Source organism: Bradysia coprophila, unplaced genomic scaffold (assembly GCF_014529535.1).
Source record: "Bradysia coprophila strain Holo2 unplaced genomic scaffold, BU_Bcop_v1 contig_313, whole genome shotgun sequence".
In the NCBI taxonomy this organism is placed as follows: Eukaryota; Metazoa; Arthropoda; class Insecta; order Diptera; family Sciaridae; genus Bradysia; species Bradysia coprophila.
The window spans coordinates 491,842-513,932 of record NW_023503572.1 but is presented as its reverse complement, the minus strand read 5'-3'; the positions used below and the strand labels follow the sequence as shown (position 1 = coordinate 513,932).

At 36.6% G+C, this 22,091-nt stretch overlaps 1 protein-coding gene across 1 annotated transcript; it reads left to right on the top strand.

Moving 5' to 3' along the window:
• The first annotated feature begins 10,631 nt into the window (after positions 1 to 10,631).
• LOC119079224 (epoxide hydrolase 4-like) lies at positions 10,632 to 13,293 on the top strand. Its single transcript, XM_037187014.1, has 5 exons — positions 10,632 to 10,863; positions 10,946 to 11,070; positions 12,360 to 12,472; positions 12,536 to 12,832; positions 12,998 to 13,293. The coding sequence occupies exons 1-5, from the start codon at positions 10,702 to 10,704 to the stop codon at positions 13,285 to 13,287; spliced, it is 987 nt and encodes a 328-aa protein (XP_037042909.1). The 5' UTR covers positions 10,632 to 10,701; the 3' UTR covers positions 13,288 to 13,293.
• Positions 13,294 to 22,091: the final 8,798 nt, after the last annotated feature.

Genomic DNA, 22,091 nt, shown 5'->3' with positions numbered 1-22,091 from the left:
GAAAAATCCTTGAATATCCTTCAATTCCCACAATGGGAAGATGGTGTCAAGAAACTGAGAAATACATCAAAGCTCTAAAATTCTCGCTCTGGGAGCAGTATGGAGCGAAAAAAAAAAACGAGAAAATCTATTCTTCATCATGTGACCTCAGGAATGGAGGTCATACAAAAGATCCATTAGATTCCTTTTTTGTCATGTCTGACGTGCCGGCATGATTACAATGGCTTTTATGTGCAACTAGCTATCTTGCGTACACTACATTAGTACGGGTTACCCCTTAACTTTCCATTCAATTTTCATATCAAGTACTTCAATTCAGTTTCATTTTGGTATATGTTTTATATTACCAAACTTGCGCACATTCTTTCGTAAACAGATGTTCTACAAACACATCTACATGTACAGAGTCAGGTGAAACATTTTGAGATTGCCAAATGGAAAAATTTGCATGAAACTAAGGAATATTCGGATTGAGTTGTCTCCGGCTACAGTGGATCGATTTTCTTAATATATGGCTCGTTGAAATCGTATCGAAACGCACGATGATATACATAACATATGGTCGTAGTTTTATACAGTCAGAGAAAGATAGGAATTCATCAAGCAATGTTTATCGTCCAACTTGTCCCACATTCGTGCATATAGCATATAGAACAAGTTGGATTGTAAACGGAGAACAGATCCTCTCTTATGAAGAGAGAACGTAGTCATTCCAAGCAACTGTATGACCCTCTTCCAACACCCTCCAAGTTTTTCGAAGAACAATAAATAATCATATGACCCGTACGAGATCGTTTCAATAGTCTCTTCTCTCCACAACTCGTCTTTTATTCATTGTTTCTCTCCTTCATCTCATTTCATTCGTTACCTTTAATTAAGAAATTCGCTTTAACAATCATAACCCAGCCACTATCGAGAATTTTAAATAAATCCAATCCACATTACATTCTATAATTTTTGGCAGTCGTCAGACGTACGATAGATTTTTTTTTAAACATGGAAACAGGAAACCATGTTTTGACACCTTTATTGGTATGTTAATTTATTACTATTGATGACAATTTTTACCAACTCTCTGTGAGAGACACCCAGCCGAACGTGTATGAGTTTTTCCATTCCATTGATTGGATCCCGGGTAAAAATTTCAGTCTCAGTGAGACCGAAAAATACGTAGTCTCAAGGGTCTCATTTCGGTCTCATTGACTTTTTCAGTTTGCGAGAAGTCTCAATTTTAATTTATTTTATGTAAATGAATAAGAATGAACGAGAGAAGCTGAGTGGTCTCGTTTCGACTACTTTTCGAGAATGTTTGAGAATGAATGAGTAGTCTTTTTTTACATTTATTTGTTAGGCGTGATGAGACTGTCCGAGTGGTCTCGGATTTAATACTTTCCGAGACTGGACAAGTGGTCTCTTTTCGAATAATTTTTCCTTACACTTTCCGAGACTGACCGAGTGGTCTCGTTTCGACTACTTTTCGAGAATGTTTGAGGATGAATGAGTAGTCTTTTTAGACTTTCATTTGTTAGACGTGATGAGGCTGTCCGAGTGGTCTCGGATCTAATACTTTCCGAGACTGACCGAGTAGTCTCATTTAAAAAAAAAAATATTCAAATTTTGAGAACGGAAAAGTGTTCTCATTTCGAGAAAATATTTTCTTCCAATTTTGAGAACGGAAAAGTGGTCTCATTTCGAGAAAATATTTTATTCGAATTTTGAGAACGGAAAAGTGTTCTCATTTCGAGAAAATATTTTCTTCCAATTTTGAGAACGGAAAAGTGGTCTCATTTCGAGAAAATATTTTATTCGAATTTTGAGAACGGAAAAGTGTTCTCATTTCGAGAAAATATTTTCTTCCAATTTTGAGAACGGAAAAGTGTTCTCATTTCGAGAAAATATTTTCTTCCAATTTTGAGAACGGAAAAGTGGTCTCATTTCGAGAAAATATTTTATTCGAATTTTGAGAACGGAAAAGTGTTCTCATTTCGAGAAAATATTTTCTTCCAATTTTGAGAACGGAAAAGTGTTCTCATTTCGAGAAAATATTTTCTTCCAATTTTGAGAACGGAAAAGTGTTCTCATTTCGAGAAAATATTTTATTCGAATTTTGAGAACGGAAAAGTGTTCTCATTTCGAGAAAATATTTTCTTCTAATTTTGAGAACGGAAAAGAGTTCTCAATTCGAGAAAATATTTTCTTTTAATTTTGAGAACGGAAAAGTGTTCTCATTTCGAGAAAATATTTTCTTTCAATTTTGAGAACGGAAAAGTGTTCTCATTTCGAGAAAATATTTTATTCGAATTTTGAGAACGGAAAAGTGTTCTCATTTCGAGAAAATATTTTCTTCCAATTTTGAGAACGGAAAAGTGGTCTCATTTCGAGAAAATATTTTATTCGAATTTTGAGAACGGAAAAGTGTTCTCATTTCGAGAAAATATTTTCTTCCAATTTTGAGAACGGAAAAGAGTTCTCATTTCGAGAAAATATTTTCTTTCAATTTTGAGAACGGAAAAGTGTTCTCATTTCGACAAAATGTTTTCTTGGACTTTTGAGAACGGAAAAGTGTTATCATTTGGCAAAAATATTTTCTTAGACTTTTGAGAACGGAAAAGTGTTCTCATTTCGACAAAAAAAATTCTTGGACTTTTGAGAACGGAAGAGTGTTCTCATTTGGCAAAAATATTTTCTTAGACTTTTGAGAACGGAAAAGTGTTCTCATTTCGACAAAATGTTTTCTTGGACTTTTGAGAACGGAAAAGTGTTATCATTTGGCAAAAATATTTTCTTAGACTTTTGAGAACGGAAAAGTGTTCTCATTTCGACAAAAAAAATTCTTGGACTTTTGAGAACGGAAGAGTGTTCTCATTTGGCAAAAATATTTTCTTAGACTTTTGAGAACGGAAAAGTGTTCTCATTTCGACAAAAAAATTTCTTGGACTTTTGAGAACGAAAGAGTGTTCTCATTTGGAAAAAATATTTTCTTCCAATTTTGAGAACGGAAAAGAGTTCTCAATTCGAGAAAATATTTTCTTTTAATTTTGAGAACGGAAAAGTGTTCTCATTTCGAGAAAATATTTTATTCGAATTTTGAGAACGGAAAAGTGTTCTCATTTCGAGAAAATATTTTCTTCCAATTTTGAGAACGGAAAAGAGTTCTCAATTCGAGAAAATATTTTCTTTTAATTTTGAGAACGGAAAAGTGTTCTCATTTCGAGAAAATATTTTCTTCCAATTTTGAGAACGGAAAAGTGGTCTCATTTCGAGAAAATATTTTATTCGAATTTTGAGAACGGAAAAGTGTTCTCATTTCGAGAAAATATTTTCTTCCAATTTTGAGAACGGAAAAGAGTTCTCATTTCGAGAAAATATTTTCTTTCAATTTTGAGAACGGAAAAGTGTTCTCATTTCGACAAAATGTTTTCTTGGACTTTTGAGAACGGAAAAGTGTTATCATTTGGCAAAAATATTTTCTTAGACTTTTGAGAACGGAAAAGTGTTCTCATTTCGACAAAAAAAATTCTTGGACTTTTGAGAACGGAAGAGTGTTCTCATTTGGCAAAAATATTTTCTTAGACTTTTGAGAACGGAAAAGTGTTCTCATTTCGACAAAATGTTTTCTTGGACTTTTGAGAACGGAAAAGTGTTATCATTTGGCAAAAATATTTTCTTAGACTTTTGAGAACGGAAAAGTGTTCTCATTTCGACAAAAAAAATTCTTGGACTTTTGAGAACGGAAGAGTGTTCTCATTTGGCAAAAATATTTTCTTAGACTTTTGAGAACGGAAAAGTGTTCTCATTTCGACAAAAAAAATTCTTGGACTTTTGAGAACGAAAGAGTGTTCTCATTTGGAAAAAATATTTTCTTCCAATTTTGAGAACGGAAAAGAGTTCTCAATTCGAGAAAATATTTTCTTTTAATTTTGAGAACGGAAAAGTGTTCTCATTTCGAGAAAATATTTTATTCGAATTTTGAGAACGGAAAAGTGTTCTCATTTCGAGAAAATATTTTCTTCCAATTTTGAGAACGGAAAAGAGTTCTCAATTCGAGAAAATATTTTCTTTTAATTTTGAGAACGGAAAAGTGTTCTCATTTCGAGAAAATATTTTCTTCCAATTTTGAGAACGGAAAAGTGGTCTCATTTCGAGAAAATATTTTATTCGAATTTTGAGAACGGAAAAGTGTTCTCATTTCGAGAAAATATTTTCTTCCAATTTTGAGAACGGAAAAGAGTTCTCATTTCGAGAAAATATTTTCTTTCAATTTTGAGAACGGAAAAGTGTTCTCATTTCGACAAAATGTTTTCTTGGACTTTTGAGAACGGAAAAGTGTTATCATTTGGCAAAAATATTTTCTTAGACTTTTGAGAACGGAAAAGTGTTCTCATTTCGACAAAAAAAATTCTTGGACTTTTGAGAACGGAAGAGTGTTCTCATTTGGAAAAAATATTTTCTTCCAATTTTGAGAACGGAAAAGAGTTCTCAATTCGAGAAAATATTTTCTTTTAATTTTGAGAACGGAAAAGTGTTCTCATTTCGAGAAAATATTTTATTCGAATTTTGAGAACGGAAAAGTGTTCTCATTTCGAGAAAATATTTTCTTCCAATTTTGAGAACGGAAAAGAGTTCTCAATTCGAGAAAATATTTTCTTTTAATTTTGAGAACGGAAAAGTGTTCTCATTTCGAGAAAATATTTTCTTCCAATTTTGAGAACGGAAAAGTGGTCTCATTTCGAGAAAATATTTTATTCGAATTTTGAGAACGGAAAAGTGTTCTCATTTCGAGAAAATATTTTCTTCCAATTTTGAGAACGGAAAAGAGTTCTCATTTCGAGAAAATATTTTCTTTCAATTTTGAGAACGGAAAAGTGTTCTCATTTCGACAAAATGTTTTCTTGGACTTTTGAGAACGGAAAAGTGTTATCATTTGGCAAAAATATTTTCTTAGACTTTTGAGAACGGAAAAGTGTTCTCATTTCGACAAAAAAAATTCTTGGACTTTTGAGAACGGAAGAGTGTTCTCATTTGGAAAAAATATTTTCTTGGACTTTTGAGAACGGAAAAGTGTTCTCATTTCGACAAAATGTTTTCTTGGATTTTTGAGAACCAAAAAGTGGTCTCATTTGGCAAAAAAAATTTCTTAGACTTTTGAGAACGGAAAAGTGTTCTTATTTCGACAAAATATTTTCTTATTATTGATAGGTAGTTGGCACGACTGTATGATAAAGATGATATTATCAGTATTACCAGATAACATGTTAAAATCACCCGCCTAAACAAAATAAATTTAAAATGAATCTTTCGTTCGTAATTGTTCAAATTTTATGCCGCACATTCAAAATCTAATGTTATAAAATCGAGTTAAAGAGTTTAGGTTCTCGAAATGAGACCACTTTTCCGTTCTCAAAAGTCCAAGAAAATATTTTTGCCAAATGAGAACAAACAAAGTTGGCCTCAAGATGAACTTATCGAAAACAAAAGTCATGACCAACATCGGGGACGATAGAGAAATCAAAATTGGTGACACTGTCATTGAACGAGTCGACAGCTACGTATATCTAGGACATAAGCTGAAGTTAGGTCTGGACAACCAAACTGCAGAAATAAGACGTAGGATTGGTCTTGCATGGGCAGCGTTCGGAAAACTCAGACTAATTTTCAAAAGCAAAATGAATAATAGTCTGAAACGCAAAGTTTTCGACACTTGTGTCCTTCCAGTGCTCACTTATGGAGCGGAAACGTTAACTTTAACGAAAGCATCCGAAGAAAAATTGAGAGTGACACAAAGAGCCATGGAACGGAGTATGCTTGGAATAACACTCAGAGACAGAATGACGAATCAATGGATTCGACAACAAACCAGGGTCGTTGATGTCATGGAAAGAATAGCATCTCTGAAATGGAGCTGGGCGGGACATATTGCAAGAAGGACAGACGAACGTTGGACCAAAAAGATCATGAACTGGCGACCATATAAAAGACGAGCTATAGGTAGACCACCAGAGAGATGGACAAATGGAATTAAGAATATTGCAGGTACAAACTGGCAGCAAATGGCAATGGATCGTACGAAATGGAAAGAAGTTGGAGAGGCCTACATCCAGCAGTGGATAGAAACAGGCTGAAAAAGAAGAAGAAGAAGAAGAAGAGAACACTTTTCCGTTCTCAAAAGTCCAAGAAATTTTTTTGTCGAAATGAGAACACTTTTCCGTTCTCAAAAGTCTAAGAAAATATTTTTGCCAAATGAGACAACTTTTTGGTTCTCAAAAGTCCAAGAAAACATTTTGTCGAAATGAGAACACTTTTCCGTTCTCAAAAGTCTAAGAAAATATTTTTGCCAAATGAGACCACTTTTTGGTTCTCAAAAGTCCAAGAAAACATTTTGTCGAAATGAGAACACTTTTCCGTTCTCAAAAGTCCAAGAAAACATTTTTTCCTAATGAGAACACTTTTCCGTTCTCAAAAGTCTAAGAAAATATTTTTGCCAAATGAGACCACTTTTTGGTTCTCAAAAGTCCAAGAAAACATTTTGTCGAAATGAGAACACTTTTCCGTTCTCAAAAGTCCAAGAAAATATTTTTGCCAAATGAGAACACTTTTCCGTTCTCAAAAGTCTAAGAAAATATTTTTGCCAAATGAGACCACTTTTTGGTTCTCAAAAGTCCAAGAAAACATTTTTTCCAAATGAGAACACTTTTCCGTTCTCAAAAGTCTAAGAATATATTTTTGCCAAATGAGACCACTTTTTGGTTCTCAAAAGTCCAAGAAAACATTTTGTCGAAATGAGAACACTTTTCCGTTCTCAAAAGTCCAAGAAAATATTTTGTCGAAATGAGAACACTTTTCCGTTCTCAAAAGTCTAAGAAAATATTTTTGCCAAATAAGACCACTCTTCCAGTCTCGCACACCCGTAAATGTTAGCAAAGAGACCACTCGTTCAGTCTCGTTCATCCTCAAACATTCTCGGAAAATATCTGAAACGAGACTACTCGATCAGTCTCGGAAGGTGCAAAGAAAAATTATTCGAAAAGAGACCACTCGTTCAGTCTCGAAAAGTATTAAATCGGAGACCACTCGGTCAGCCTCATCACGTCTAACAAAAAAAAAATCCGAAAAGACTTCTCGTTCATCGTCAAACATTCTCGGAAAATATTCGAAACGAGACTACTCGGTCAGTCTCGGAAGGTGCAAAGAAAAATTATTCGAAAAGAGACCACTCGTTTAGTCTCGGAAATTGTAACAACGGTTCAAAAATAAAACTGCCAATAGATATATCAGATTTAGCAGCAAGCGTAACGTCGTTGGTGGTCCGATCCGAAAGTTAAGCATCATTGGTCGCGGTTAGTACTTGGATGGGTGACCGCAAAATACATCACAAAATAAAAAAAAGGTAAAAAAAATCAAAATATTACTAAACATTATTACAATCATTTCAGTCAACTTCTTCTGTACAAATTGGATCTAGTGAATTGTAAGAGAAATGAAAAGTTGTGGCCATCTATGAACTCAACAGAGAAGTAACAAATGACAAAAAACGGGACAGAGAATATGAGACTCAAAAACAGTCTAACATACTCAAAATGTGAGACGTCTCAGAGAGAATAAAAAAAACTAAAAATGTGAGACGTCTCAAAGAGAATAAAAAAAACTCAAAATGTGAGACGTCTCAAAGAGAATTAAAAAAACTCAAAACGTGAGACGTCTCAAAGAGAATAAAAAAAACTCAAAATGTGAGACGTCTCAGAGAGAATAAAAAAAACTCAAAATGTGAGACGTCTCAAAGAGAATAAAAAAAACTCAAAATGTGAGACGTCTCAAAGAGAATTAAAAAAACTCAAAACGTGAGACGTCTCAAAGAGAATAAAAAAAACTCAAAATGTGAGACGTCTCAAAAAGAATTCAAAAAACTCAAAACGTGAGACGTCTCAAAGAGAATAAAAAAAACTCAAAATGTGAGACGTCTCAGAGAGAATAAAAAAACTCAAAAAGTTAAAAAAAAACTCGAAATGTGAGACGTCTCAAACAGTCTTTTTTTAAAAATTATCATCAGACCACCGTCTCAAAAAGTCGAAATGAGACTGCTCATCTAGTCTCATACCGTCTCAGAAAGTGGAAATGAGACTACTCATCCAGTCTCATACCATCTCAGAAAGTGGAAATGAGACAACTCATCCAGTCTCATACCGTCTCAAAAAGTCGAAATGAGACTACTCGTTCAGTCTCATACCATCTCAAAAAGTCGAAATGAGACTACTCGTTCAGTCTCATACCATCTCAAAAAGTCGAAATGAGACTGCTCATCTAGTCTCATACCGTCTCAGAAAGTGGAAATGAGACTACTCATCCAGTCTCATACCATCTCAGAAAGTGGAAATGAGACAACTCATCCAGTCTCATACCGTCTCAAAAAGTCGAAATGAGACTACTCGTTCAGTCTCATACCATCTCAAAAAGTCGAAATGAGACTACTCGTTCAGTCTCATACCATCTCAAAAAGTCGAAATGAGACTGCTCATCTAGTCTCATACCGTCTCAGAAAGTGGAAATGAGACTACTCATCCAGTCTCATACCATCTCAGAAAGTGGAAATGAGACAACTCATCCAGTCTCATACCGTCTCAAAAAGTCGAAATGAGACTACTCGTTCAGTCTCACACCGTCTCAAAAAGTCGAAATGAGACTACTCATCCGGTCTCATACCGTCTCCGAAAGTTGAAATGAGACTACTTATTCAGTCTCATACCGTCTCCGAAAGTTAAAATGAGACTACTCATTCAGTCTCATACCGTCTCGAAAAGTCGAAATGAGACTACTCATTCAGTCTCATACCGTCTCGAAAGGTCGAAATGAGACTACTCATTCAGTCTCATACCGTCTCCAAAAGTTGAAATGAGACTACTTATTCAGTCTCATACCGTCTCCGAAAGTTAAAATGAGACTACTCATTCAGTCTCATACCGTCTCGAAAAGTCGAAATGAGACTACTCATTCAGTCTCATACCGTCTCGAAAGGTCGAAACGAGACTACTCATTCAGTCTCACACCGTCTCGAAAAGCAGACTACTCTGTCAAACAAGTCTGAATGAGACTACTCGTCAGTCTCTCGAAGTTCAAAAAAATTATTCCAAATGAGACTTCTCTGTCAGTCTTCCAGATTCTCGAAAAATATTGAAAACGAGACTACTCTGACAATCTCATAAAGTCTCAAACATCTTTGAAAAATATTTAAAACGAGACTTCTCCACAGTTTCGGATGAATTATGATGAATTTCGGATGAATTATGAGAACTAAACCAGTCTCAAAGGTCAAAAAAGAGACGTCTCACCTCCATACAAAAAAGCTGTATCGAAAAGACGTCTCACGACCACTTTTTTTTTACCCGGGATCTCATTGACGGTAGCATCGTTCACTGCGACATCTGTTTTTCAGCAGCCCAGACCTTGAGAACTTTCTCTTCAACGACATAGCCAAGTACCTTACTGTATCGCTTGCTGATTGCTGATTGAAGAGCTTTTCTCATGATAATCCCACAGACCTAAGAATTTCTTTGAGAATGTCTTCTACGACGTAGCGAAGCACCTTACTAAATCGCTTGCTGACTGCTAACCGAAGAGCTTTTGTTCCCACCATTTGCTGATAGATGGCGATTGGTGTCTGAGTCTGATGTATTCGCTCGTAGGATTCATATATATATATATCGAAGCAATTGATTTATGATGATGAGAAGGTACATTCATCTCGCAGAAATTAATTTTTTTTATTACTTTTTCTGTTTTGCTTGACTTTTTGTGTTTTTGTATTTATTTGCAATAGATCAGTGTCAAATAACTGTTCTTCTCTCAAAATAGTGTCAAATGAGTTGTCAATTTCACAAAGCTAACCTCAAACAATAACAGCTCCATATAAATTTTTGTAACATTTTGGTTAGCTTTGTGAAAATGACAGCTCATTTGACATCTCAAACGACATTGACAATGATCTATACAACTGTAGCTATTGGTAGAAATTAAGAAAAAGTGCATATTTTCCAATTTTGCCCGCATCTCCCTCTCCTCTTTCAATTCAAGTTGACCCGAACCTTATTTCGACCTGAAATTTCAGATTCGACCCGAACTTCACCTGAACCTGAAATTTTCGATTTCGGTTTCAATCCAAACCTGACCTGAATCTGAAATTTTCAGGATGCATCAGGTCGGGTTCGGGTGAGCCTATAATTCTTCTACCATTGAAAATTCAAGTCAGGCCTGAAATCGAAAATTTCAGATTCAGGTGAAGTTCGAGTTCCGGTTCGGATCGGAATCAGTTTCGGGTTCCGGTTCGGATCGGAATCAGTTTCGGGTTCCGGTCCGCGGCTCAAGAACGATACTAGAGTTTCTGTCGCGATAAGACTGCTAGCGTTAACATATCTTAATTCTCAATGTTACACAGTCGAACGCAAATCTAAAAGACTTGTACTTAGTATGGGTCTAAATATGAAGTAAAAACGCCCGTCAGCAGGTTACACAGGAAAATTTATGTTGATTTCAAAATTGAAAAAATCGACCCACCCTAAATTTTGTTTTCAGTATCGAATATAAACGAAATAAGGTCTGTTTTAATTGAGTAAATAATTAGCCAGAAGCTATAAGAACTTCACGTATCGGTGATGTGTCAATTTGTGAGTGAAGAGTGATACAAAACAACACGGAAAAACTTGTATCACAATGGTCGATCCATACCGTACCATTTCACCGTTATCCATTGTAATTATTACGGTAGTTGTGACCACCATTTCGTCGCGAGAATTGCTGCCGAAACAACGACTCATTGCACCAGCGGTTTTATTCGATCGAAAGTATGGCACACACAAATTTGCCATCGTTAATGTATGGTATACGCAGCGAATAGTTCATTTAATAATTCCCGGTCATTCTCGCTAATGTTTGACGCTATTTTTTGTCCTGTCAGGGTATTCGTTTCCATTACGTCGAAGCTGGAGACCGTCGCAAACCGTTGATGGTATTCGTGCATGGATTCCCCGAGTTCTGGTATTCGTGGCGTTATCAGATTCCAGAGTTTTCTAAAGAGTATTGGTAAATTGCTCCATTTTTACACCCGCACGAAGTGGTGAGGGTTCATATAACCCGTATGCCGTTTGCAACATGTGGAATTCGAAGCAGACGGTAGGGACAAATCATTTGGTTAGGATTATAGAATCCACGGATCCACGAAAAGTCTGTGATCGGCCGTCCGTCTGTCCGTTCGTTTACATGATAACTTGAGTAAGAAAATGGGAGATCTTAGAAGAAAATGGGAAAAATGGGTCGAGGAGATTCTGAGATATGGTGGGTGCCAGGCTGGGTAAAAAAACGTTTATGAATTATAAACTGGAAAGCTTCAGAGTGAGCGTAAATTGCACTACTCGGCCGTAGAATGGAATCATCTTCCTAGTTCTAGAAACAAAGTATTTTGAAGGATTTCTGAGGGTTTCTTTGTTCCCCTCTGTAGTTTTGATATTATTAAGGTGGTAGCATATTGGTTCCCGGCACCTTATGGTCCACCATTTTTCCAGTTCTAAAATTCAAGGTATTTGTGGGGTTTCTGACGAATTTTTTTGTGTTCTCTTCCGGACTTTTGGGATTATTGAGGTGGCAGTATGTTAGTTCCCAAAATTCCAAAAACCCCACATGAGCCACCGTCTTCCCACTTGTGGAATTTAAGGAATGTCAAGGATATCTGACGTTTTCTTGTGTTCTTTATTTGAATTTCGGGATTGTTGAGGTGGTGGTGGAAAAAATCGCCTGCGTCGATTTCATTTAAGTTGCCCACTGGGCTCTATGATCAAAGTGCAAGATTTTATGATTTCCGTGATTAGTTTCCTACCATCCACAGGAATCCTGTGACAGGACGTTACCACAGACCTGAATATATTAAATCGTCGTAGGCGATTTGCCACGTCATCTTTGTGGTGGAAATATGTTGATTTTTTTGGGATTTCTTCTGTACTTTTGGGATTTATAAGGTGGTAGTAGGTTGGTTCCTAAGATTCCATCATAAATTAATAACCGTAAGTGGTTCTTGCTACATTTTATTTCACACGTGAAGTACCTTACGAGCTTACGGACGAACTTTTGTAATCGCGCAATGAGCAAGCTCTAAGTTGTACACATTCTGTAAATCTGTACGTATCGCACTTGAGCTGCTCTAGCAATAGAAGGGGGGATCAAGTATGTTATCGGGTTATGGACGTTCTAGTGTCACTCATACGATAGATATACGAGATAGAATGGGCTTAGCGTCGCAGCGTCTCCTTTCTCCACTCGTTGTCCTTAGTTTATTGAATTTTTCACAATCATATCAAATTATGTCTTCAAATAAACAGGACTGTTGCCATAGATATGCGAGGTTTTGCGTGGTCACAGAGACCCATCGGAGAGACAAACTACGTGCTGCCCAATTTGATCGTCGATTTGAAAGCCTTTATCAAGTACTTGAGTGAGTGAGCGAAGAGACAATCATAAAATTCTCTAGTTGAAGAAGTACCACCCAATCTTCCAGATCGTAAGAAATGTGTGCTGGTGTGCCACGACTGGGGCTCTATAATTGGATCCGCATTTATTGCCAGCAATCGGGAGATGGTGGACAAATATATTTTGTTGGGATCCCCGTCGGGGACAGTGTTCAAGCAGCTTATTGCCGAGTCAATGGACCAGCGCAATAAGGCAGCTTATATTATCGAGTTCTTGAAGCGTGGTGTGGCTGAATCAGAAATGCGTGCCAATGATTATGCGTTTTTCTCGACGCTGTTCAAAGATGAGGATCTTGATGTCTATAAATATGTCTTTTCGAAGCCGGGTACGAAAGCTATATCTTTAATTATATATAATTTACAAGCAGTGAAAAAAGTTAAGAACTGCAATTTCTAACAAAGTCTTTCGAAGTGTCACCGTAAGGGAGAAAATTGCTACTTTCTCGCCTATGTTGTTAAAAAAAGATTTTCATTTCTGAAATGTCCAACAGGTGCATTAACGGCTGGACTAAACTATTATCGTGCGAATATTTCGCCGAATAACGGACAAATGAACTTTGTTCAGGAGGTTGGTGGTGATGCTGACGATGGCCTAGACGGTACCGACGGAATGTTCATTTTAGGTGGAAAGGATCCGTATGTATCACAAGATTCACTGAATGCCACCACCAAACAATATCCAAAAATGTGTGTCAAAGGCATTCCGAATGCCGGACATTTCCTGCACCAAGATGAGCCCGAAATTACAAATAATTTGATCCGCGACTTTCTTTGTAAATAATACGTTTCACGTATAGCTTAAATTTTTTTTTTCAAAAATATATTTTTTTTTTTTATAATACTCAAGTGTAGAAACTGTTGACGACTGTATTGAGCGGCAGTACTATTTCCGGTCGTCTAACAAAATGACCGCTGGCAATCATATTGGATTTTTGTAAAAATGATACTTAGAGATTGCGCATTTCCAGTGGGACGCGATTGGTTATGTGTTATGGTATAGCGGTTTTTACAAAATGTCTTATTTCTTTTAAGGCTCAGACGGAAAATCGATCTGGCGGCAGCACAAAATGAAATGAAAGTTTTATTTTTTTTCCCATAAAATGATGAGATGGACCAGCTGAGTGGATTTCCGGCTGAACCTTAAAAGAAATAAGACATTTTGTAAAAACCGTTACACCCTATTATGTGTGTGGTATAGTTATACAATATGTGAGTTTAGTACTGAGCAGTCGTGTGAACATCAAAAATCAGCGTGGGGTTGCGCGCCACGTCGTCGCCGCCTAGTAAGCTATCCCGAAAAACACCTATTGCCGAAGCACAACTAATCCCGTCAAACACCTAACCCCTTATGTCGTCAAATACTTCATAGTTTCTGCATTTGCATGTTGTTTAACTCAGTTTTTAGTTGTTCTTGAAATCTCAGTTTTTTAATTTTTAATCTCTGATGTTATGTTCTTTGAGAATGCATATAAGAAAACTTTGTTAACTTCATCATGTTCAGCTATTTTGTTATCATCTTGCAGACCATCTAAACCATCCTTTTTGACCTTTTCGCCACAACCACATCTATGTTCCTCGCATAAATTAGAACCCAAACGAAGACCAACTACCAACAGCAATTCTAGCGGAGTTATTATCTAAGAGTAAACCCAATTGGCTCGATGGAAGTACTTGCAGCCACTTTGAAGATTCTTTAGCTGATGGCGCAAGGAGTCTTGCGCGAGCAACGGGTTCACTAGATGCAAACATCTCGTCAAACTTATTGTTAATCCCTGGCAGATCCCAATTCTTTTGTTTCTTTTTCTTTTCATCATTCTCTGGAACGAAATCTCGAGGAATTTCCTCAATTGACTCTAAAATATTTGAATCGATCATTGGAAAATTGAATTTTCTCAAAATCTCATTTGATAACTCTAAAGTAGAATAAACAGAAGACTGATAAACTGGCACTGCAATATCTCATACTTTGGGGTCATTCAAATAGTGCGCACGCTGTCATGGGGGACGGGGGGTCAGACCAAAGCGTGCGCTTCATACATTTTAAAAATTTTTCCCATGTATTTTCGCGTGCAAGGTGGGAGGGGGGTCTAAAAATCATCATTTTTAGCGTGCGCACTATTTGAATGGCCCCTTTCCTAATACCTAAACCTAAGCCACCCGAAATCAAAGGGAGAGAAGTCTGATCCCAAGCAAAGCCTAAAACCTTAACATTTGCAATGTCCCCGAGAGTTGATCGATAAATCTCGTCAACCTGCCTCAGACGATCTACTAAAAGATAGGCTAAAGAAGAACGCAACAAATAATTGAGCCAACAGCTACCCAAGGACTTCCTAAAGATGCACAAAGCCGGGTGCACATCCATCAATTTCAAGCAATCACACATAATCTTGATATTCTCAACCTTCGTCGAAAACATCCTTTCTAAATCTAACTCAAAAATAGGTGAGCCCTGAATCTCAAGAGAAGATTCATCAACCTGGCAGAAAAGAAGAAATTTTACCATACATATGAGCCTTTTCCTCCTCACAATTCCCAGCATTCAAAGACAAGCCCGACAAACCACAGAAAGCTAATACTTTCTTTATATCTTCTAAAACCACTAACAGCACGTCCCCTTTAGAACCATCGTCTAAATACCAACCATTCAACCTCGACAAAAGAGAATGAGTCATCTTCATAATACCAATACAGAAACCAGGGGGCCCTAACGGATCACCTTGTTGAAACCCTCTCGCAAAAAACAAAGTTTCATCAAGGAAATAAAGATTAGAAGAAAGCCTGTACGCGTGTTGCATTAAAGCTAGCAACTCAGGACAAACATATTTCACTTCTCCTAACATAAACTTCCTAAACAACATGTTGAAAGCATTCCTGAAATCAAACTTAACTAAAGCCATTGGTTCGTTATGCTGAGCTGTACAAAATCTGTCCCAACCACACACAATCACTAATACGGTAAGTAGAACGAGATGGAAAATCAACTCGGGTCTGCTGTCATCGATAATACAAAAGAATCTGACAGCAGAACCCGATATGGAACAATAGGTTGTCGTTTCGCCATCTCTCTCACTTAAACACTCTATAATGAAAATGTTAAAATTCAAATAAAATATTCCGACAATCCGAAGAAGAAGAAGACAATATACAGACACACACTGCGCATGCATAAAACACTAGGCCCCACCACTAGGGTGGGTCATTTCCCTTGACTGACTATCAATACTTTCAATAATTCCAGTCCCAGTTGTCTTACCATTTTTAAAAAAGCTGGTGTTTTTAAGAACACAAAATTATAGTCAGATGAAAAAGCGAAACAAGAATGGTCTATTTGCTACATCATTAATTGAGTATTGAGTATTTTCACTGGGCGTTTAGAAAACTCAAAATTAATTTAATTTTCTGAAGAGCTGCGTGAATCGAAAAAACGCTTTTAAAATGGCATATTTCTTGCCTACCTCTTGAATAAATTAAACTCGTGTGAATTACGGCCCTCTCTTCGCTCTGGCCGCAAAGTTCACACTCGTTCAAATATTCATAAGCCTAAGGATGGAAAATAGGAAATTATAACACGATGTGATCATGAGAGGCATTTTTCAGTATGTTATACATATACTGAGAAGAATCCAAACAAACAATATTTACAACGATTGAATATTGTCTCCTAAAAAGCGCAATGAGTGGAAGGTCCAGCGAGGTACGTTTAACTCCTAATATGAGGATCCTATGTAGTATACTAAAAGCGCTGAAAAGGTGGCGTATTTCTTGCCTACCTCTTGAAAAAAAACTCGTGTGAATTACGGCCCTCGCTTCGCTCTGGAAACGAAAAAATTCTATTAAGAATACGATTTCACGCAAAAATTGTCGTATATCCCATATTACTAGTCCAATTATATTCCAATGTTCGAGTTTAACCACATGAATTATACGCTACTGGTCGAAACTTTGAAGCCTCTGAGAATTAGTCGAACTATCGGTTTCTCAAGCAAGCAAAAACTCTTTTGGGAAGTACTTCTAAATTGTTAGACCAGAAATCCAGAATTTCACTACTCGTCAGATAAGAAATTTTTCTGGAAATCCGTTGCAAAAATGTCGTGGTATAACAAGTTATGTTTACAATTACTCCAAACTCACTACTCTAATATCATTCTCTGTCAAATAAAACAAAAAATTTGAAAATCAGGTAAAAATTACTCAAGTTATCGCGCGGTAACAAAAAAAGTGTCTGTGTAGAGTCTCGTTGTTCTACAAACTCAACCTCAAGAATTTCAATCTTCGTCGAATATCACAAAAAAATTGAAAATCTGATAAGAATTAGGAAAGTTATCGCGGCGGTGGTCTTACAAAATCCGGATAAAAAAAATCCGAACAAAAAAAATCCGGACAATACAAAATCCGGATGATAAAAATCCGGAATTTTGTCGGGATTAAATCCGGAATTCCGGATTTTTTTAAATGGAAAAAAAATTAAGGAAAGTAAGGTTATGTGAGTATGGTTGAATGATACTCAATGAGAAAAGTTGAATAGTGGTGAATGGTGGATTAAAAAAGAGTAATCTTACGAAATGCGGAGACCAAAAATGCGTATTCTTTCCGGATAACTTTAATGCTGACGATGTTGTCGTACATGTTATAAAAAGAAATTTCTGATTGTTTTTGCCGCATAGATTAATCAAGGTATTCTGTTGCGTGTTGACAGTAGGAGAATGGCTCCCGCAGGCATAAAAAGGAAAAGCAAGGGATATAAAAAGAAACTTCTGATTATTTTTGCCGCATAGATTAACCAAGATATTCTGTTACGTGTTAGAAAATAGAAATAGGAATAGAAAAAGAAAATTCTGATGTGTGTGGTTGTTGCGCCGCAGGCTGTGAAATAATAAAAAAAGCGGGGTCGAGGGGCGGCAGCCCCCGCATTGGTGGGTCAAGGGGGGATTTCCCCACTTGAAAGTTCGAAATCCGGAAATTTCGAAATCTTGATTGATCACCCTAAATTAAACTGGATGTTGCAACTTTGTACTTTGAAGCTTCTTGATCAGCGTCGCAGATCCAGAAGTTAATAAAAGATAGTGTCACATAGCGGCAATAAATATTTAAGGAAAGCGTCACATATTCAGAAGTGAATAAAAGATAGTGTCACATAGCGAAAATAAATTAAGGAAAAACATATCCACCACAGAGCCTATCGCGGCAACTAGGAATAAAATTCAATTGAGAATTACTCCCATCTCATTACTCCAATATTGTTCATCTACGAACTCAACCTCATGATTTTCATTCTCCCTCGATTAAAACCAAAATTTTGCAAATCGGTAAAGAATTACTCCAGTTATCGAGAACACAAGTGTACGTACGTTATCCGTATTAAACGTTTTTTGCCAATGTAGAACATTTTCAAAATATCATAGTGAACTTAGCGTTACGGACATTTAATGGTATTTTCTTTCATAAGACCCTGACTTTCAGTCAAGGGAATTATACCTACAATATACACACTCACTATACCGACAATATACACTGCATGCATGAATTGGCTGGGAATTTGTGACCGACTAATAGAGAAATAGATAAACAGAGAAATAGTTAAATAGATAAGCAGACATACATTGGGCGTTTATAAATGTTAATGTCTGTGTGCCAAATTTACCCCTTAGGTGAATCTGGAACAGTGCCAATTTCACCTCGTTGGGGTAAATTTGACACACGGACATTTTCTTACTGAAATAGACTTGATGTGCTGATAATGAAATATTAGCCAAAATTGGAATTCGAGCGCCTGCCAAAAATGGAATGCGTGTGCCAATCACTAAAACGTGTGTAGTAGAAAGTTTGTTTCAGAGTATTTCGAGGGTCTGGGAAAATAGGAAAAATTGGACTTACTAACGTGCGGGCATGATGGAAAAATGGGCCGCGTTATTGTCTACAATCGTGTTCTACAAACACAACATTATCTCTTCTTTCGAAATAGAACTATTATATCCTCCTATCTAACGTAGCCCAGAATTAGTAGTTTTCAGCAATTTTCTAACCATGTTTTAAGCTGCAAACGAAAGTCGATAAAAATTTAAATTGGTCATAACCAGTTTGTGGTGATTAATTGCTATAACTGCCCTGAATCCATTATTTTTGCATTAAATGAATTGCATACATTATTCTGAAAGGTGCGGGAAGTCAATAAAATTTTAATTTTATGTGAAATTATTCAGTTCATGGACAACATTTATTTAATTAATTTGGTTGACATACGGGTTGTAAGTTGAAACGAAGCAAAAAAAAATAATGTATGTTTTACTACTGTCATTATTAATCAATAGATTATTCATCTAATAGAGCCGAAATTCAGTCAATGTTTGAAAATTACTGTCGGAAAATCACCTGAACACAAGGTTTTTAAATAATATTTTATATGAATTCCTGACAGAACGTTGATAATCCTAATGCGCAAATAGACAAAACATTTAAATTCTGATCGATACCCCCGATACCCGGATCCGGAACAATGTGGCACAGGCATACCAACTTATCATTTCTCTGGCAGTTTCGCACGGTTTTCTACTTCCAGGGGAATTTAATTTTGTTATATAGAACATTATATAACACACAAACTCTTACGCAATTTTTAGCCCCGTACGAAGTACTGGGGGCTTATAAGATTAATATGCCGTTTGTAACACGTCGAATTCGAAGCAGACAGAAAGGGCAAAGCATTTGGTTATGTTAATAGATGACGAATCCGCAATAAAAAAAATGTCCGTCCGTCCGTCCGTCCATCCATCCATCCATCCATCCATCCGTCCGTCCATCCATCCGTCCGTCCGTCTGTGACCCCTCTAGCTTGAGTAAATCACAACCTTTTTTGAAAATTCTTTTTTTCCCCGATTGGTATCGACAAAAGTAAGGTCAAGTTCGAAAATGGGCATGGTAGGGTCGGCCCTTCCAGAGTTAGGGCCCTATAGGTGTTTTTCAGTCTTTCGACGATATCTACCGAAATACGCACGCAATAGCTGCTTGTGATATATCAAATGAAAGGTATTGGTAAGATGCAACGTGGGCTTGTTGGGAGGGCTCAAAGGTCGTTACTCGGCCCTAAGTATTTTTTGCACATAAATCGAATAAATCTCATCCGATTTTGCTAGATTTTGTTTTATTTGAGAGATATTTGAATGCCGAATAGAATGATGGCAAAAAAGTTTCAAATTTGGGCCCTTGGACTAAGACCATTACTCGGCCCTAAGTGTTTTTTTTGCTCATAAATCGAATAAATCTCATCCAATTTTGCTAGATTTTGTTTCATTTGAGAGATAATTGAATGCCGAATAGAATGATGACAAAAAAAGTTTCAAATTTGGGCACTTGGGCTGAGGTCGCTACTCGGCCCTAAGTGTTTTTTGCACATAAATCGAATAAATCTCATCCGATTTTGCTAGTTTTTGTTTCATTTGAGAGATAATTGAATTCCGAATAGAATGATGGCAAAAAAAGTTTCAAATTTGGGCCCTTGGACTAAGGCCGCTACTCGGCCCTAAGTGTTTTTTTGCACATAAATCGAATAAATCTCATCCGATTTTGCTAGATTTTGTTTCATTTGAGAGATAATTGAATGCCGAATAGAATGATGGCAAAAAAAGTTTCAAATTTGGGCCCTTGCACTAAGGCCGCTACGCGGCCCTAAGTGTTTTTTGCACATAAATTGAATAAATCTCATCCGATTTTGCTAGTTTTTGTTTCATTTGAGAGATAATTGAATGCCGAATAGAATGATGGCAAAAAAGTTTCAAATTTGGGCCCTTGGACTAAGGCCGCTACTCGGCCCTAAGTGCTTTTTGCACATATATAGAGTAAATCTCATCCGATTTTGCTAGTTTTTGTTTCATTTGAGAGGTAATTGAATACCCAACGGAAAGTTGGCAAAAAATTTTAGGTTTCTAAAATAATGTCGTAAATTGTTGGTTTTATTTGAGAGGTACTTCGTACGGGCTTTCGTAATTCCGCTATGCGCAATTTTAAAAATGAGCACTTTCAGTAAATTTGACCATGCCCAACTTGTCTTGCATTTTGGTAACAGACGCATTAGAGGGTTGTAGACGTATTAGGGTTCTGGGCGTATTACGGCAACGGACGTATTATGGTTACGGACGAAATAGGATTACGGGTTGTACGGGGCTCAGTCGCAGCAAACGCTCCGACTGTTCTGATGCCTTGTTTTTCTTCTGGTCTTCAATATTGTAATTAGAATATCAGACAGTTGTAAATATCGATACGATAAATAAATAAATAAATGATCGAAATGTGACCACAGATATTAAATTCAATTAAATGAATCAAAAATAATGTTTTTCGTGCATATTTTAAAAAATCGATTTTCTCAGTTGAGGCATTTCGCCCCAATTTTTGGTCAAACAAACACTCACGACAGAAACGTTTCTCAGATGATTCCCAAGTATTTAAGCTCACTTGAGCAAAAATCGGGGTAGGGTAATCTCGCACACCACACAAATTCATGGTGTGCGAGATTCACCTCTAAGTGGTGAATCTCGCACAGTCATGACTTTTCGTTACATGTCGTAAAAGGACGCATACTATGATCGCGTGTGCGAGATTCCCCGACACCCAAAAATCTAATCAAGATCCACTCAATTTTTCATAGTTCGCGAACGTTGACGACTCACGAAGTACATTTATCAAAAATTAGGAAGTATCACATTTCCATTTTCAATAGTTAAAAGATACGTAAAACGAAAATGTGATAATTCCTAATTTTTGATGAATATAGACTTTTCCGACAAACTTCTTACAAACTTACAAACTCCTACGAAATAGGTGGGACGGATCGATTTTTTAGCGATTTTTTGTCACATATCGGCAGAAACACGTAAAATAAGAAACTCATATATCGGGCATTCTCAAAATATTGCCTCATTCAAAAGATTCTACAAAAAGATAATCTATGAAAATAGCACTTCCCAACTTCCCACTCAATTGCACACCCAAATCACATCCACTCTGAACTTAGTCAGAGTCAGAGTCAGTCTGAAGAAAATCGTCGTCAAAGTCGTTAATCGTAACATGAGTATTGTTTTTGAAACGTTAAACAACCAACACAAAAATTTAGTGTCGGTTGTGAAAATTGTAATAATTTCGGTGATTTCGATGTGATTTAATTCAGATTTTGTGCTGAAATGTGCTTCTTGTGTTATTTTAACATTACAATCGTAGGCTTCCTTAAAATATTCGTCAAAACCAACGAAATTATGAAAAATTTATGGTGACCAATCATGTGAACAAACAACAATATTGTCGTTTGGTGTGATCTGAGTTTCAAAAGTGATGACCCAGTAGAAATAAAATGTCGGCGGTAATCTTAAAAATTGCGTTTTAACAGAAACGTTTTAGTTTAAATGTGTGTGTGTTTCCGGTAAAATAAATTAGAGCGAAAGTATCCACTTTTGAAGAGCTTTAAGATAACACCTTCAGTTAGAGGGGTGTCACATCCCTTATTGAAATACGAATCCGAGACCACCTGAAGTTTTGGCGATATGACCCTTAAGTGTTGCCATAACAGGCATTTGGTTGTGGCGAATATTTTCGCGT

Coding starts and splice junctions, on each gene's coding strand:
- LOC119079224 (XM_037187014.1), top strand. CDS start 10,702: ATGGTCGATCCATACCGTACCATTTCACCGTTATCCATTGTAATTATT. Junction 10,864..10,945: donor ACAAATTTGCCATCGTTAAT/GTATGGTATACG, acceptor TTGTCCTGTCAG/GGTATTCGTTTCCATTACGT. Junction 11,071..12,359: donor GAGTTTTCTAAAGAGTATTG/GTAAATTGCTCC, acceptor TCAAATAAACAG/GACTGTTGCCATAGATATGC.